The 15,829-nt window shown below is 39.1% G+C and overlaps 1 protein-coding gene across 1 annotated transcript in view; it reads left to right on the top strand.

Annotated features, from left to right (window-relative positions):
- The first annotated feature begins 1,251 nt into the window (after positions 1–1,251).
- MACC1 (MET transcriptional regulator MACC1) overlaps positions 1,252–15,829 on the top strand; it is a 36,943-nt gene continuing 22,365 nt past the window's right edge. The window contains exon 1 of the mRNA XM_032110098.1: positions 1,252–1,419. Within this exon, the coding sequence (XP_031965989.1) occupies positions 1,417–1,419 (3 nt within the window). The 5' untranslated portion in view covers positions 1,252–1,416. The remainder of the gene's footprint in view (positions 1,420–15,829) is intronic.

Consider the following 15,829-nt stretch of genomic DNA (forward strand, 5'->3'; position numbering starts at 1 on the left):
TCTGTAACTGGTAGTTTTAGCACAGAGTGAATAGCTATGCTGTATTACTCTAACATCCTGCTTCTGACAGCAGGATAAAGCTCTCTCAACAATCTCTCTGGTTGTTCAAATCATTTGGAGATGGGTCATCTTTTTTTCATCTTTTTCACATATGGTGAGGTAGGAAAGGCTGTTTTCTGGATTGGATGGGCGGGAAAGTGTTCATTTCTCTGAATGGTGCTGTAATGGATTGACCATTTAGTTGAAATAGTTGGTAATTTCAACTTCATTTTTTTCAGTATGAAACTACTTGCTGAGATTCACCCAACTTTGCTGTCAGATCAAACAGAACCACCTATTTTGGCAGATGGTTTATTTGGTGGAAATTGCCCACACTATGTCATTAATAAACATCCTGAATTCTGCCTTTCTCCATATTTTTATCCTGTCTGATTTATACTTCAGCTTTTTGGATGCTGGCTTAGAAAGCCTGTGAAACCTCTTTCCATGAAATGGGGGTTTCAGCTGTGAATTCTAAGTGTCATAAACCCACAGGTAGCAAATAAAAACAGGATAGGCAAATCATCCCTTCTCCAAGTCCCTGTGACATTCCTGGCACATTTTTCTTATCTCTCTGTGCCTGTAACCTTTGTCCTTCTAAACTTTATTCTACAAAATTCTTAAATCTCTGAAAAACCCACCTGCAATATAACATATCGGAAAATTTGCTATTTCCTAAAGGACATGAGGTTAAAAAGGAACATTTTCCTCCTCACCCTCCCCAATGTCCCTGTATTCCCTCCACTGTAAATATCCAAGGCCACGGCCACCCCTCCTTCACTTGCTTCCTTATACCCAGCTGTCTGATTCTCTCACATACACAGAGATGCCTAAACCGGTCATACTGGTTCAAGCAATTTCAGTCACTGTATTCACTGCCAGTAAATCTAATTATTTCTAACTTGACCTTAACCAGAAGGCCACATTTTGAAACCCTCCCAACAATTCAATATATCTGCAACATGGTGTATGTAAGTAGAAAATCCTAAGTCTGTTCCAGTGGCACACAAGGAGCACATGCTTCTTCCTCCTCCTCTTCGTATCTCTCTCCCCCTAAGATGAAACTCCCACACCACCTCTACTGGTTTCAGGTGTAATCATAAACCAGCTGAAGGCAATTATGGGTAATGTAGTCCCATGGCTCACGCCTGTCTGTTTGAACAAGCGGTGCCAGGTTCCTGCTAGACTGCACATTCCAGCAGGCATTGCTCAGCACTCTGAAGAGGGAGGCTTGCCAGGTGTGCTCCAGCACCTACCTGAACCCTGAGCACGCCAGAGTGTTTCAAAGCCAGAGCAGGAATAAGTTCTCCTTCAACAATACTGATGTCTTGAACAAAACCATAGTTTGGATCTAGGGAAAACCTCCTAGTTTCCAGAATGGTGAGTTTGCTTTTTCTTAAAGTATCTTTTGCTGATTATGTTTAAAATACATTGGAGGATCTGAAATGTCAGAGCAGTTTTTTGCCTAGTACTATTGCATCAGTCCAATACTATCTTTGGCCATTGCTAGTTCCAAGTGCTACTGGAGAAGGTGCAGAACTTATGTACATTTTGAATTGCATGATATCGTACCCTAGGGTGATTTGGGATGTGTGGAGAAAGGCACTTGCTAAGTGCTGGTGATTGCCTTTGCTGAGAGCATAAATAATGGTGAACCTCTTAAAATTTTTAATCAGTCAGTCTTAAGCTCTCCTTCTCTGTCTTACTTCTGCGAGATGAGCTGCTGTAGATCTCTGTGTGTGTGCGTGTGCGCGCACGCACCTCTGTGCGGTTTGGTTTTTTTTGCTGGTTGATTGGTTGGTTTGGTTTTATTGAAGCACTGTATGAACTAAAACACTCCACACATGTAGCTGTTGAGTTGGCCTCCGGCTTTGTCAGTTGGGGCTCAGAATGGTGAACACCTCCTAACAATCCTCCCTACGAACAAGGCGGCCATAAGGAGTCAGAAAAAGAGAGTTTAAAGAGCACATACACTTCTGAACACTGAAATATTCATTCTCTATTAAAAGAATCCTTGAAAGGTAATACCTCCAGCCTAAATGGAGGCAAGACCTATCATGCTAACATACCTTGAACCAACTCCCTTTATGGCTAAAAAATAACAAGCAGAGCTAGCCGGTCTGTTTAAAAATAGAAAGATTTAAGTGAAAGACAAAAAAAGCAGCAGTTCTTGTTCTTTTCCCACCTGTTATTACCACTCAGCTAATACCTCTTTTTTCCATATGGATTTATTTTTTTAAGAAGAATGATCAAAATTTTAACAGCTTGGGAATAGTTTTTGCCTGGCTTTATTGAAAGGGAAATAGGTATCCTCCTGAGTAACTGATCTAGAGAGAGAAGTAGTGAGGGAATCATTCATACTGGGTAGGTCTTGGGAGGCACAAATTGCCACACTGGCAGCGCTTTCCCTGGCCCAAAATCATGTACTTGACAGTTGTTAATATAAAAGGCTCCAACACTGAACTTATACACTGAAAACAGTTGCACAGTGTCTGTGTTGGGTGGGACATACACAACGGGATTAACAGCACAAGTTCAAGCTGGTTATTGACATGTGAGAAGCCAGAGGATGGTGTTTGCCTTGGGTACATTAAAAACAAGGAATACTTACATTTGTATTCACTAAACGACATAGTACACAACAATATCCTGTGGGAGTGTGCTCAACAGGCTAATTACATAGAGCCATAGAATCAAAGAATTGCTTGGGTTGGAAAAGACCCCTGCGAACATAAAGTCTGACCATTAAACCAGCACTGCCATGTCTGCCACTAAACCGTGTTCCTGAGAGCCACACCTACATATCTTTTAAATACCTCCAGGGATGGTGGCTCCACCACTTCTCTGGATAGCCTGTTCCAAGGCTTGACAACTCTTTTCGTGAAGAATTTTTTCATAATATCCAATCTAAACCTCCCCTGGCACAACTTGAGGCCATTTCCTTTTGTCTTATTGCTTGTTATCTGGGAAAATAGACAAGCCCCCACCTCACATCAACCTCCTCTCAGGTAGCTGTAGAGAGAAATAAGGTCCCCCTTGAGCCTCCTTTTCTCAAGCCTAAACAACCCCACAGCTGCTCCCCATAATACCTGTGTTGTACACCCTTCATCAACTTTTTTGCCTTTTCTCGGACTTGACACAGCAATAAGTTGTAATAGAAGGTTTATTTAGCATTTAAATATTTGGTTTACATTCTGCTGCTCTCTTCCCTTTCTCCTGTTATTATGAGAATGGCTAATTGGGTTCAATTGTACACTTTGTTATTCAACTTATTTTAAGTCTTTATCATAGCTATTTCCCCCTGTGGACCAGGAATATTTGTGTTTGGTGGACTATCTGTGAGAGATTTCTATGAATGGTACCCAAGGAAAAAAAAAACCTTTGATGCTCACTGTCTCTGAAGTTGGATGCCATTCCTCTCTATTTTTCAAAATAGATAAACTCAAACTCCTTGAGAAACTACATGTGTTCATGCTACTGCAAACTTTGGCACAAGTCCCTGTAGGGAAGTCCACCCTTAAAGTATGAATACAAAATATGTGGAACAAACACCAAAAACCCATACGGTCCAGGAAAATAAATCACATTGCTGTAAAAGTCAAAGACTGGATTTTTTTGGACAGAACAGCCAATTAGTCAGTCTAATCTGATGATCTCTAAAGGATGTCCTCTTGTCTGAAGAGCTGAGCTCTGCAGTAGTGGCAGCTGTAGTTCATCATATTTCTACACCACAAACATGGTCCATACTTGTAGCAAAATTTCTAAAACAATAAGCATAGTTCTGTCTGGAACTATAGGCTCTTCTATCACTTCTCCTACTGCATAGAATTGTAATTTACCTCACAGATCCCACAATGGGAAATGAAACATGATTTGGAAAGATAAAGCTACTTGAACATCATCCCTTTCTTGATGTCCCATACACTGCTGCTATCACCAGATGTTAACTTCTATGAAAGCCTTTTCCTCTCATCTCTTGCCCTCTTTCTGGAATTGTTTTCAGTTCATCTCCTTCAACTCTGTAATTTCAGGAAAAAATAGGTGGTTTTTTTCAAAAACTGAATTGCAGTGTAAATGTGACATCCTATACTAATGGAAAGCATGTACTTCAATTAGCTCTGCAATATTTTACCATATTTTCATCTGCTTCTCAGTACAGACGAATATTCCATTTGCATTTCTGCACATCCTTTTTAAACTGCTGAAGGTCATGCTCAAACTTTTCCTAATAAATTTCTAAACTAGTTTAGAAATCAATGTGTGAGTAATTTGAAATTGTTCCTTTGAGAGCACCTCTTCTTATCTACAGCAAACCTAATCTCACACTGTCTCATTTATTAGGCTTTTCCATAGCTCTTCATAGTTTGCTCTAGTGTTAATAATCTCAGTAATTTTGGTTTGTGAGCAAACACAGTCATATCACTTTCCACTGGCTTTCCCTTTCCACCCTCCAGAATTTCCTCAAAGAGCCTATTGTGTACTTCAATATGTGGAGGTACTGCAGTACATCCCTACCAAGGAGCAGTGGTGAAGCTGAAGCAGGGCTTTGAACCACTGAAAACATCAGAAAACCAAAAAAATTTTATAGCTTGTTGCAAGGGATGTTTTGGGCTCTGGTTCGGTGTCATTTTGGTGATGAGAAAAAGAATTTAGGTTTGGATGTACCTGGAATTTTATAGGAGGCATATACTGATTAATTACTGTAAGAGAAGGAGTCCTTTTCTTGTGCAGCTGAACTTCACCTTGTAAGCCAGCCTGATCAAGGAGAAGATGGCTGATTATTTAGCTGAAAGCTATATTGTATGCTCTCTTTCCCTTGCTCCGTGGGTGACTCTGCAGGCTTAAATTCTCTGGAATCCCACAGCCCAGAAGAGAATAATTGAGATGTTATGTTTGGGGTATATATTTACAAAAGACTAGATGACAATTATTTGAGTCCAAAATGTAAAGAGTAGACTATTTTGCCAGTTTCTTCAGCTCTCTCTATGGGGAAAGGATCTTTTTGAATTATTAGAGAAAGTCTGCCTTCACTGGATACTCAGAGTACTTACAAATCTTTGTGTTCTTTGCTTCACACCTGTGAGAGGGAGAGCTGCCACTTTACTTTGGGTAACTTCTTGCACTCCATTCAAGCTCGGTAATTGCTGCTGCAGAATGGGGTAGTCCCCTTGTTCATACCTAGCCATTGCTTCCTGCAGGCCAGTGCAGGAGAACACTGAGTCATTGTGCCTGGACCAGCTCCTGGTGAGACCAAAGAAGAACCAGGGTTGATGCAAAGGAGATGCAGGACTGCTGTTTTCTGGAGCAGCCAGCCAGCCAGCCAGTCAGATGGCATCCCCAAGACCAGGCTTAGCCTCAAGCACAGTGCCATATGATCTCATCTCTTTTCTAATACTTTGAAGACTTGGGAGATTTGACCCTTCTTCTATTCCAGGCTTGCTCTGAGCTAATTCTTTAATCTCTTTCTCTCTTTCTCCATGGAGGCATTTAACATTTCCCTGCATTAAATGGGGGTTCACAAGTATTTAAATTGATTCTAAAGCATATTGGTTTATACTTTAATTTGCACTGACCTCTAGTTAGATATAATGATATTATTTGAGGTTTCATCTTTACCTACTAATTGCCAACAGCCTTGCTTGTCCATTGTGCCATTCATTCTGTGATCATGTCAAAGGAAGCAGCTCCTTTCCCCTGGCTGAATAAGCTGTATCACAAAACGTTCATGTAACAACTTGACAAGGAATTGTTCAAGTTCTCACCTGAGCCGGTGTCTGTAAAAAACCCCAAAAGTTTCACAAGTCAATGCAAAGCTTGTGACCCATAAGTGGCAAATCCTACAGCCTAATTTCTGTCCTATGATCCTAAATGGGACTAAAGTTTGGATATGTATTTACATAGAGAATAAACTGTTTTTCTACATGCGCTAAGCTGCGTAATTAAAAGGAAATGGCATTGCCTGAAATAACTTGGGGGAGAGACAGCTGACAAGACTTTGAAGTGGTTTGTTTATATTCATACATGATCTCACGTAATACCTTCTCTTTGCCCTGAAGAAAAGGCTGTCATGTGATGATAACCTTCTTGGATTCATCCTGATCCACTAGCCTTAATAGGATCTCTGTAAAGGTGGGAGGGGTGGAACACTGCAGAGAGACAAGAAGTATAAATTTATTCGTAGTACTGCCCTAATTCCTGTAGCACTAATTGCTACCTGTTGCTCTGTGTGAAATTATAATGTCTCAAACATGAGTAATGACAGATTGTTCTGCTCAGGGATTCTTTTCTTTTCTTTTCTTTTCTTTTCTTTTCTTTTCTTTTCTTTTCTTTTCTTTTCTTTTCTTGCTTGCACTGAGCAGTGGATATTAATATGGCAGAGCAGAAAAGTGCAACTAATCAGGAAAATATGTAGGAGAGCCCTTTGCACCTTGGAATTCTCTGGTGTATTTTAACCAGCAATGATTGTACTGTAGTCACAAAACACACAGCAAAAGGTATTGTGTGCACTACTCACGTGCTCCCCAGATAAGTAAGAAGTTCTCTAGACCTTTCCTCATCTCATGTAATAAATGGTAGCAGAAACAAAAGGACAATATTTTGGAAGTCTGAACTTAATATAAGTGGCATTTTCCATCACAGCAAATTTTTTTTCAATAATAAATGGTATCAGAATTCTAAGTTTGGCTGCTATTAAATAGTTTTACCAGATAAAGGAAAACATGGGAGAGAGAAAGGGGTGTGTGTGTGTGTGTATCAGTAATTTTCTGCTACCTGTAATACATAGCTACAGTTCAGTTTTATCTGTTTCTGGTCATAGCTGGAAAGGGAAGACAAACATAGCAGAGTGAAAGGCTGCCAGGAGGTGTTAAGAATACCTGCCTTGCTCTCTAGTTAATTGCCTTTTCAGGGTGTGAGCGCCCGGGTACAGAGAAGGGCTCTTGTCATATTTATGTGATTATTTTCATCCCTTTGGTCTGGGTGACAGTTCTCTTCCCACGGCACTTTCAAGTCCTATTCCCATTCACTGATTTTCTAAGTAGTCTGGGACAAGTTGTTTGGAGCTGGATTTTTAAGAGGTTAGCGCATGTTTACACAATTCTTACAGTAGGGGTGGAAGGCACTGGAATATGGTTATCACTTTCTTTGTGGTCTAGTCTTCCCATCTTGGTTTGGACTAGTAAACTGTCAAAGGTTACCTTCAAAGGTAAGCTTCCAACCCAACTATTATATGATTTTATGATATGTAAACTCGTCTATCTCCATTTTCCCCCATCCCTACCCTTCCTTATCTTGTGCATTAAACAGTTTGTTGTTATGAGGATCTGCTTTTTATGTATTTGCACAAAGCTTTGCATAGGGATGCTATTTATTCTAGTTCTACCAGAATATCAATGAAAAAGTAAAAGAAAACCCTGATTTGGGCCACAACAGAATATAAACAGAAGCTCTGAGGCATAGAATTGGATTTTTTTTTTAACATTTCAATTCAATAAAAAGTGTTACAATCACACAACTTGTCACAATAACAGCTAGGTAAAGTTCTATGGCCTTGATTCTTCACAGGAAGAGGGAAGATGATTGCTTTTCTTGGGTTTTTTGCTTTGAAATCTATGAATAAATCAAATTTAGCGATTCTGAAACTATCAACTGTAGGACTTTCCAGGTTTTTATGCTTGTGGTGCCAAAAACTGTGTCTTGGCACAAATAGGTCTGGGAGGCTGAAAAACCTAAGAGTTTCCTAGGTGGCAAATCAAGTCTCTCCTAATATGGAGAAAGTGGAGCAAAAGCTCACTCTGTTTCCCTGTAGGCAAAAAGTTCACTTGTGGATTAGAGGTTAAGCCTCAAGTTTTTTTAAATGCTAATCTCTAAAGAACTTTAAAATGAAATTACTTGTGTGGATGCTAGTGATTCAGCATACTGAATGATGATGATAGACATTGACCTGCCATTGTAATATATTGCTAAAATCAGCAATTTGAGATTAATTTGTACTGTAAAATAAAATTATCTGAACCAGTTTTCACAACAGAGCAAATTTGCTTAGTGCCATTTATCAAGACTGCTGGGGCATAACATCATTTCTTCTTGGTGTGAAGTTGAGTGAAATCTCCTGAGGTTCTGAAGACTAGAACTTGTACCATGTTAGACAAATATTTTCTTATGTTCTTGTTGATGACCACCTGTGTGATACTCTTCACTTCTGGTGGATGTGACATAGCTGTACAACAGCTAACAGAAAAACACCACATCATAGAAGGTATTTAGATCATAATAATGCAAGTTTTGAGCAAAGTTGTACATATTTCTATTTTTTACCAAAGAAGGAACCTATACAAATATAACCTTGGGCTGTGGTCTGTCAGGAGCTGACCTCAACTAACTTAGTGCTGGTCAATATTTGGATCATGCACCTCCAAGAGCACCTGCCAAATTAAAGTTTAGATGAAGTTTTGGAAGCAGAATATATTTGAGTATCAATTCACATACTTCATGCTTTTCTTTCCCTTTTTGTACTAGACAACACTTTGTTGGAGAATCTTATGCTCTGCAAATATCTGCTTGTCATCAGCAGTGAACTGAAATATAGATGAATAATTTCCATTAAAGGGATGCTGAAAAACACGTTCAATAAATTGCACAATCAGGATTACATGTGTCTGTAGGATAGAGATAAAACAAATAACAGGAGTCTCCTGTCTCATTACAGCCAAGGAAAAATGCTTGAAGCAAAGTTACTTGGTGTCATGCATCAAGGTGCACATCAAGGTGTGTGCTTGATTTGCTATTTGTAAGCTAAATGTTAAGAGGATGTTTATGGTATTTAGGACATCATGACACTTGTACACTTTAATCAAGGAACCCCTGATAGTGATGGCAAGGATATATGTGCAATGGTAAGAGTGAGCTGATTGACCTAAACTGCACTGTAAACGTATTGTATATGTTGATCTCTATAGTAAAAAAAAAAAAAAAATCCAACCCAAAATAACAGATTTGGTTAGGAAAAACTAAACTGTGGAATTTTGCATATATGGTTCTGCAGGATTTCACATAACAAAACACGTATTTTGAACCTTATTATCTTGAAGTGTAGGAGCTAGTTAAAGGTGTAAAACTCAAGACTTGCTGCCGAGGAGGTGAGATGGGTAAGGGAATGCTTTGATCATCAAAGTCAGTGACCTTTTGGAATGGCTGTGAATTCTTCCTCCCACGTTGTGGTACAAATGGAGCAAGGACAGTAAACTTATGAAGGTGAGACCAGGAAAAGTTCTTCTTTAGGGCTGGCATTTGGAAGGTGTTGCTGAATAGGCTGAATTCTCTGAGCTAACACATGGCAGGTGCCTCCAGGTTCCTAATTAGGGAAATCAAAGCATTAGAAAGCTGTTGTAAGTAAGGTCTGTGTTTTAGTTTATTTCACTTGTAACCTTGTATTTGATACATTTCTGTCTAAAGAAAAGACTGCTCTGCTCTTACTGATCAGACTGAAACAGGCCAGCTAGAAAAACTCGAGCTTCCCAGAGGCATTGATCCCAAAAGAAATGGCCTGTGCAGGTACCTGTAGGGACTTTTGCCCTGGGCTGTTTAGTGATATTTGAGATGGATGTCTGTTGCTTTCAATCTGCTGTAGCCATTGTATGGGACACTGTTGGTAGTTTCCTCCAGCAGGGAGAGATTACCTTCCCCTCCTGAAAGACAGGCTGTCAGAGAAAACCTCAACTCTATACATCACATGAAAATTTCATTTCCAAGTAGTAATTGTGAAATTAATGTGGTTTTGCATGATGTTTAAACATCAGAGTGGTCTCAAATCACTTTTCTGTAATTTCTGTAGTCTGACAATAGTCTAAAGAGCATTTTCACTTTGTATACCAGATGATTATTCTTTCTAGTGAGTGGAGCATCATGTGCCTACAGAGGTGGGTTTAGATGATTGATGACACCCAGGGTTTTTTTTTTTTTGTGTAGGAAGCCAGCGAGACCATGTAACTTCAGCTTTTTCAAAGACTTAGTATTATAAAATATTGAACTTGCTTAGTCTATATAAAATTAGAAGGTGAACATGCTCAGTGTCTGAGAGGAGTGAGGTAAAACAAAGTATTGACACTAGGATTGTCACAAAGCTTAAGATTTGCCAGTTCTTTCACCAGTTTTATTGGTGAAAATTAATTTTCTGCTTTTAAAAGTTCTTGGAAGAGTGCAAGAGTGATTGGAGTTGTGGATTTGTTTTGGTTTAGGGTTTGGATTTTGGTTTTGGGTTTTTTTTTGGAAGGGGGGGAAGGGGACAGGGAGAGACCAAGGGAGAAGCTGGACATAACATACAGAAATGCTGTGATTCTATCTAAGTTACTGATCTACAGCCCTTCACTTCTGTTGGAAAGGCAATAACTTCAACTGTGGTGAAAAATAGTAAAGCTTTCTGAAAAGGAAACATTGAAATAAAAGTCTGGGCAAATATTTTGAATTGATGGAGTATAATCAACAGTATTTCTGAATCATTTTCCTGGAGATTTTCTGCAGGAGTGTCTTAGAGGCAATCTTTGGGAATTTGATAAGTTTGCTTTCGGTCCAACTTTCTAAGCAATTTGTGACTGCATCTCTTAAGCCATTGTTTTTATTTCAGGATGTCAGCCAGAATTTTTGGGACAAAAAATAAATTTTCTGCAACTAAATTAACTAATTCTGGTATGTAAAAAGATGAAATTTATGATAATTTAGGGGTTAGTTTGTTTTTTTTTTTCCCTTTGACGTGTGACTGGAGTGGAGAGTCTTCTCTATTACAGAGCTTGGGCCACTGACATCCTTACTTTCTATCCTATGCTCATTTCCTCAAAATCTCTAGCACAGTGTCATAGCCAGTGAACCTGTGTGGAGGTATGTGGATACAAAAATGCTGCCAGCAAGGATTTTCTTGCTATTTTCTAAGTCCGTGAGAGACTTTTCTCTCTCACAGAAGAGGTAGCAGAGTTATGTAAATAACCAAACACCTGCTGCCTTGAGAAGTCTTGCTTATAGTATAGTAGGAAAATATTTTGACAATGGATGTTTTAGGATATTAGCCAATCACCCCCAAGGCGTGGCTGATCCTTGTCCAATTAGACTATGAAGAAAAAAGTCTATAAAAGAGTTTGTAAAACAATTAATTAGATCAGTCTTGCTGCACAATTCCTACCTGCTGTATCTTCTCCTCCCTATGGCTGCAGGACATGGTGATATACCCTAGGGCTTAGGGCATGGTAATAGAGGTAGGGAAGGAAATAAGAAAGAAGGAAGCAACAGCTTTATGCCTTCTTTCTCTTTGTACCACTGCCATACTAAATGCAAAGAAATAGGATTAAGTTATTATTAACATTAAGATTTCTTCATGGCAAATGGTATGGAAAGATGTTATAGAGCTGTGTGAGATAGATTTCTTGCATCATTAGGCACCCATTGGTGTATAGTGCCAGGTCATACTATTTCTGAACAATTACAGCTCTCTCAGCTGCTTCATCAAATTTTGCCCTCAGTGATGTTGGCTCAGAAGGAAGAGCAGGAGCCAGTGAGAAACTAGGGTGTCGGTAGCAGCCTGACGGGCAGGGATGTTAGGAAAAGCAAGTTGGAGCTCTGCGGTTGCTTTTGCGGGGAATAGAGACAATGTGAGATAAAAGTCAGCACAGGAATGCCTGGGCTCACTTGGGGAGCTTCTCCAATTTGTTGTACAAGCATTTCGCTGATCGATTTTGGAGATCAGCCAACTGTCTGGTGAGAACCTCAGGAATGGCTTCTATGTCTGAGTTGTTCAGGGAGCCAGGACAAGAGAATACACAGCCTTAAGATGCTTCCAGTAGGTAATACTATCCATCACAATATAATAGTGTGGTTTTCCTGGATGGGAAAACTGGCTTTCCACTGAATGCTGCATCTAGGCTGATGGTGTACATCACCAGAAGGACAACTGCTGCTGAAAAGACAGTTGGATACTGTGGTGCAGTGGAGAGAATGAAGGTGGTTAAAGAATATAGGGACTGGAGGAAGAAGAGACCTGGAAAAGTTATCTCTTACACTTCTTGCTTTCAATTCTGAAAAAAGAAAATTGTTGAAGAATGATTGTAACTGCTGTATAAAAGTGGATGAGATTGAACATCTTATTCTGCTTGTTGTACCAAACATTAACAGCCAAAATTATAGATGCCCTCCTCTAAACACGTAGGAATAGACAGATCAATGAATGAGCCTGCAAAGCAGCTAGATTTAAAAACTAAATTTAGACACATAAGGGCATGCAATTTATTGGGAACTTGTTGCCTCAAATCTTCTCAGACTTGATTGTTCCTTTAGAAGAAGATCCACAGTGATAATGTACACAGTATTTAATTTTTTTTTTTTTAAGGTATAATCACTGCCATTTTGGTTCTAAGACTACCAACAATACTGAAATTAGCAGTCTTCATTTTCATAGGTAGAACTTTTTCCTTTTTCCTCTGAAATGTGCAGTCTTCCGTAATTGGAGTTGGACTATTAAATGGAACCTGATACTGAATGGCAGTTTATCTTCCTCTGACTTAATTTTTGTTGCTGGATCTTTACCATTTTAGAGTCTATCTGCCAGTCATATTACTTCAGTGAAAGAATTCAGTTAAAAGTACTATTAAAAAGTAGTAGTTAAGAGTACAGTTCAGAGGTTCAAATGTCCTTCATTAGTAGAGAAACTGTCCATTTAAACATGTATCCCATTTGATAGAAATAATGGGCCTTTCCTTGTCAAGAGCATGTGTGATTGTTATGTAAAGGGAGAGTTTGCAGTATAATAAGAGGTGCTGTTTTTGGCTTTTAGAGAACAAAATGCATTTTTATGAACTCTCCTCCCTTCTTCCCTTCAAAATTACATTGTCAAAAATAACTTTATAATATTGGCAGGTGTAGCTTAAAGGACAGCTCAGGCTATTATTAACAACACAGGCACAAATGCTTTAAAGGCAATGATGTCTCACTTCTGGAGGAAAGATCCAACCAAACTTTGGGAACTGTAGTTGCCATAAAAAGCAGCAAAGGAAAAGTTCGCTTTCTGCAGTATATTTTGGATGTTGTCTCTGTGATTAAGACTCCCTTTCTGATGCTCCTTTTACCATGTTCCTAAAGTGTCAAGGATTATTGAACGAGTCCTTCAGTCAAAACAGGTCAATACACAAAAAATAGGTAACAGTCTTTCCTTGTGGATATTATTGCAATCTATCAAACATACTATTTGTGCTGGTACATGTTCCCTGTGTCTGTTATGTGGTCAGTCAAGTAGAGCAAAATGTAATTTGTGGGTGCACTGAAGAACGGTTATGCTTGCAGTTATTAACTCTCTGAACTAACCTCTAATTACAACCGGAGGAATCCTTGCCAAATGGCTTTACTTTCTTCTACTATATTTAATCTAATTATTTTCCCAAACAGGTAGTTGCCTCTTTTATTAATTTTTTTCCATGTTGATCTGATCATTTGTCATCCATTTTCCATTGTTTCTGCCGTCTCAGTATTGATGTCCCTTTATACTTCCCAGGAGAAATGGAACAAGTGATTGTCATGTTTCCCCCCTCTTCACCATGCCGTTCTTGTCCTACGAAACTGGGGTACCTTTTTTGCTAGTTTAAACATTTTGAAAGCTTGCCTGAGGTAGTTTAAACCTTCCAAAGCATATTCCCCATGTGTGTTAACTGTGTTAATTCATTTTTTGGTTGGTATGTTGTTGGGAGTTTTTGTCCCCCCTCCAAGTTAACCAACACCAAACCAAAAGGTCCACCTGACAGTACAGGTTTTCTGACACGTTTTTCCTTTGTGTTGAGGCAGAATTCTGTCATGCTTATGGAAAGATAGACCTTACCTTATCTCATCAAAGCCACAGCACATTGTAGTGTCCCCCTGTATCCTTCTCTGGGCACTAACCTCAATTTGCTGAAAGCACAACACCGGAAGCCTAAAGGCACCTTTCATATGCCTGGATATCAGGTTCAATTTCCTTCAAGGTTCTCATTGCGTATTTTGCTCATGCATCTTTAATCTACACCTGTCCAAAATAAAATGTTGCTATCCAGGCAGCACACTGACAGGCAATTTAGTTCCATAGCTGGATGTTCAAGACTGGATCCCGACATAGTGTCAGCCACATCACTTTGTCATATCATTCTTGGCCTGAAATAACAGAAAAATCATCCTACATATTTGCAACAAATCCAGGTGATTCAGGTTCTCAAAATCTGCTGTTAATATTAATTATAATAATAATTTCAAGAGCTTTTAGAGCTGTAAGCAGCTAAAACACTGGTCTTTCTCTGTGGGTGGTTTCCTTGATGTATTCTGCTTTACCCTGATTCTGTGAAGAGAGTGCAGCCCTTGCAGGATTTTTTTATCACATCACTGGGCCAGATGAGACATTTGAATGTTGAAAGTCAAGAGGGATTTCTTCCCTGCCTGTGCTCAGCCCTTAAATTTAAAATTATATCTATGACACATGTAACTCAGAAGTGCCTGCTTGCCAGTTTCTATGGAAGAACTGAAGAACTACTTCACTACTTGACCTGGGTTTGATTGTCTGGAAAATGGATCCTTTGCTTGTTTTCTGGGTGGATAGTAGATGTGCTATTTTCTATATATAACTGGAAAAGCTAGAGGAATGTTGCCAGAATCAAGTCTTAGGGACAGAGGAAGCCTTTTTTTTTTTTTTTTTTTTTCTCCTTTTGGTCATGCCCCAGTGACTCTGAGGCATTCAAAGGATTTCTGTTTATGCCACCACTACTTCTGTCCCCCACCACTGCTTCCTGCCGTCAAAGACCACAGCTCATATCTATCCTGCTCAAAGCTGACTTGTGGCATTAACATATTCAGACATGAGCCTTTCCCAGGGAAGGACATAATGAATGCTATGCAAAGTCAGGAGTGCTCTCTAAGCCAAGCTAGTGGGCAGATGTCTCAGCCTTTAGCTCCACTTGCCATCGACAGGCAAGCTGCTCAGTTAAAGACCCAATGTAATTCCTTCATGCAGCCTGGATGTGAGAAAAAGTCTAACTTAGTGGAAAAAGAAGAAATCAGGGTAATGAAATAATATATAGACCACTTTGGAGGTGTCATGTACTTAAAAACCTGTGATCACAGCTATAGTTCATGGGGATATAAATAGCTAACAGAGATTTTGATCATCCTGGTACTTCCCACTTCTCTAGGCTGATTAAAAATGTTGATAGCTGAGGTTTCTGTATCATCCTAGAAAACATTAAAAGTACCTAAGGAAAAACAGCAGGGCTCCAGTTCACATGCAGAACATGGTATCTACAAGTTTTGCCTTGCTCTGAAGTGTTGCATGCATTAATTATGGTGACACTGAAACACTTGCAGCACCTAGAAACGAAAATTTTACTTTGTAATGAAACTTCTAAATTAAAGGTGCTCCTTACAGAGTACTTTCAATATCCTCTTTGAAGGAATAGCTGTTGGCTTCAGTCAGAAGTACAATACTGCAATACTTGTAGTATTCTAATCTCTGTGAAGGAACCAAAAGTGCTTTCACAGAACCTCCAAAAGTGAAGAAACGAACTGTGCTTCCAAAGTATGTACAAGTATACACACTAAGTGAGAATCCAGTGAGATTTTTAACTATTGTTTTTAACTGGTGTAAGGACATAAATCCACAGAAGAATTAGGCTGATAAACTTGCAAAGCTTTTTCTGTTCATCAAAAAGAAGAAATATTGCAATTTCATAGTGCAAAGTTGGATCCATTAATTAATTTGTTAGTGATATCTTTATTTCCCATTTCCTGTTCTCGAAGA

Source organism: Corvus moneduloides, chromosome 1 (assembly GCF_009650955.1).
Source record: "Corvus moneduloides isolate bCorMon1 chromosome 1, bCorMon1.pri, whole genome shotgun sequence".
Classification (NCBI taxonomy): domain Eukaryota; kingdom Metazoa; phylum Chordata; class Aves; order Passeriformes; family Corvidae; genus Corvus; species Corvus moneduloides.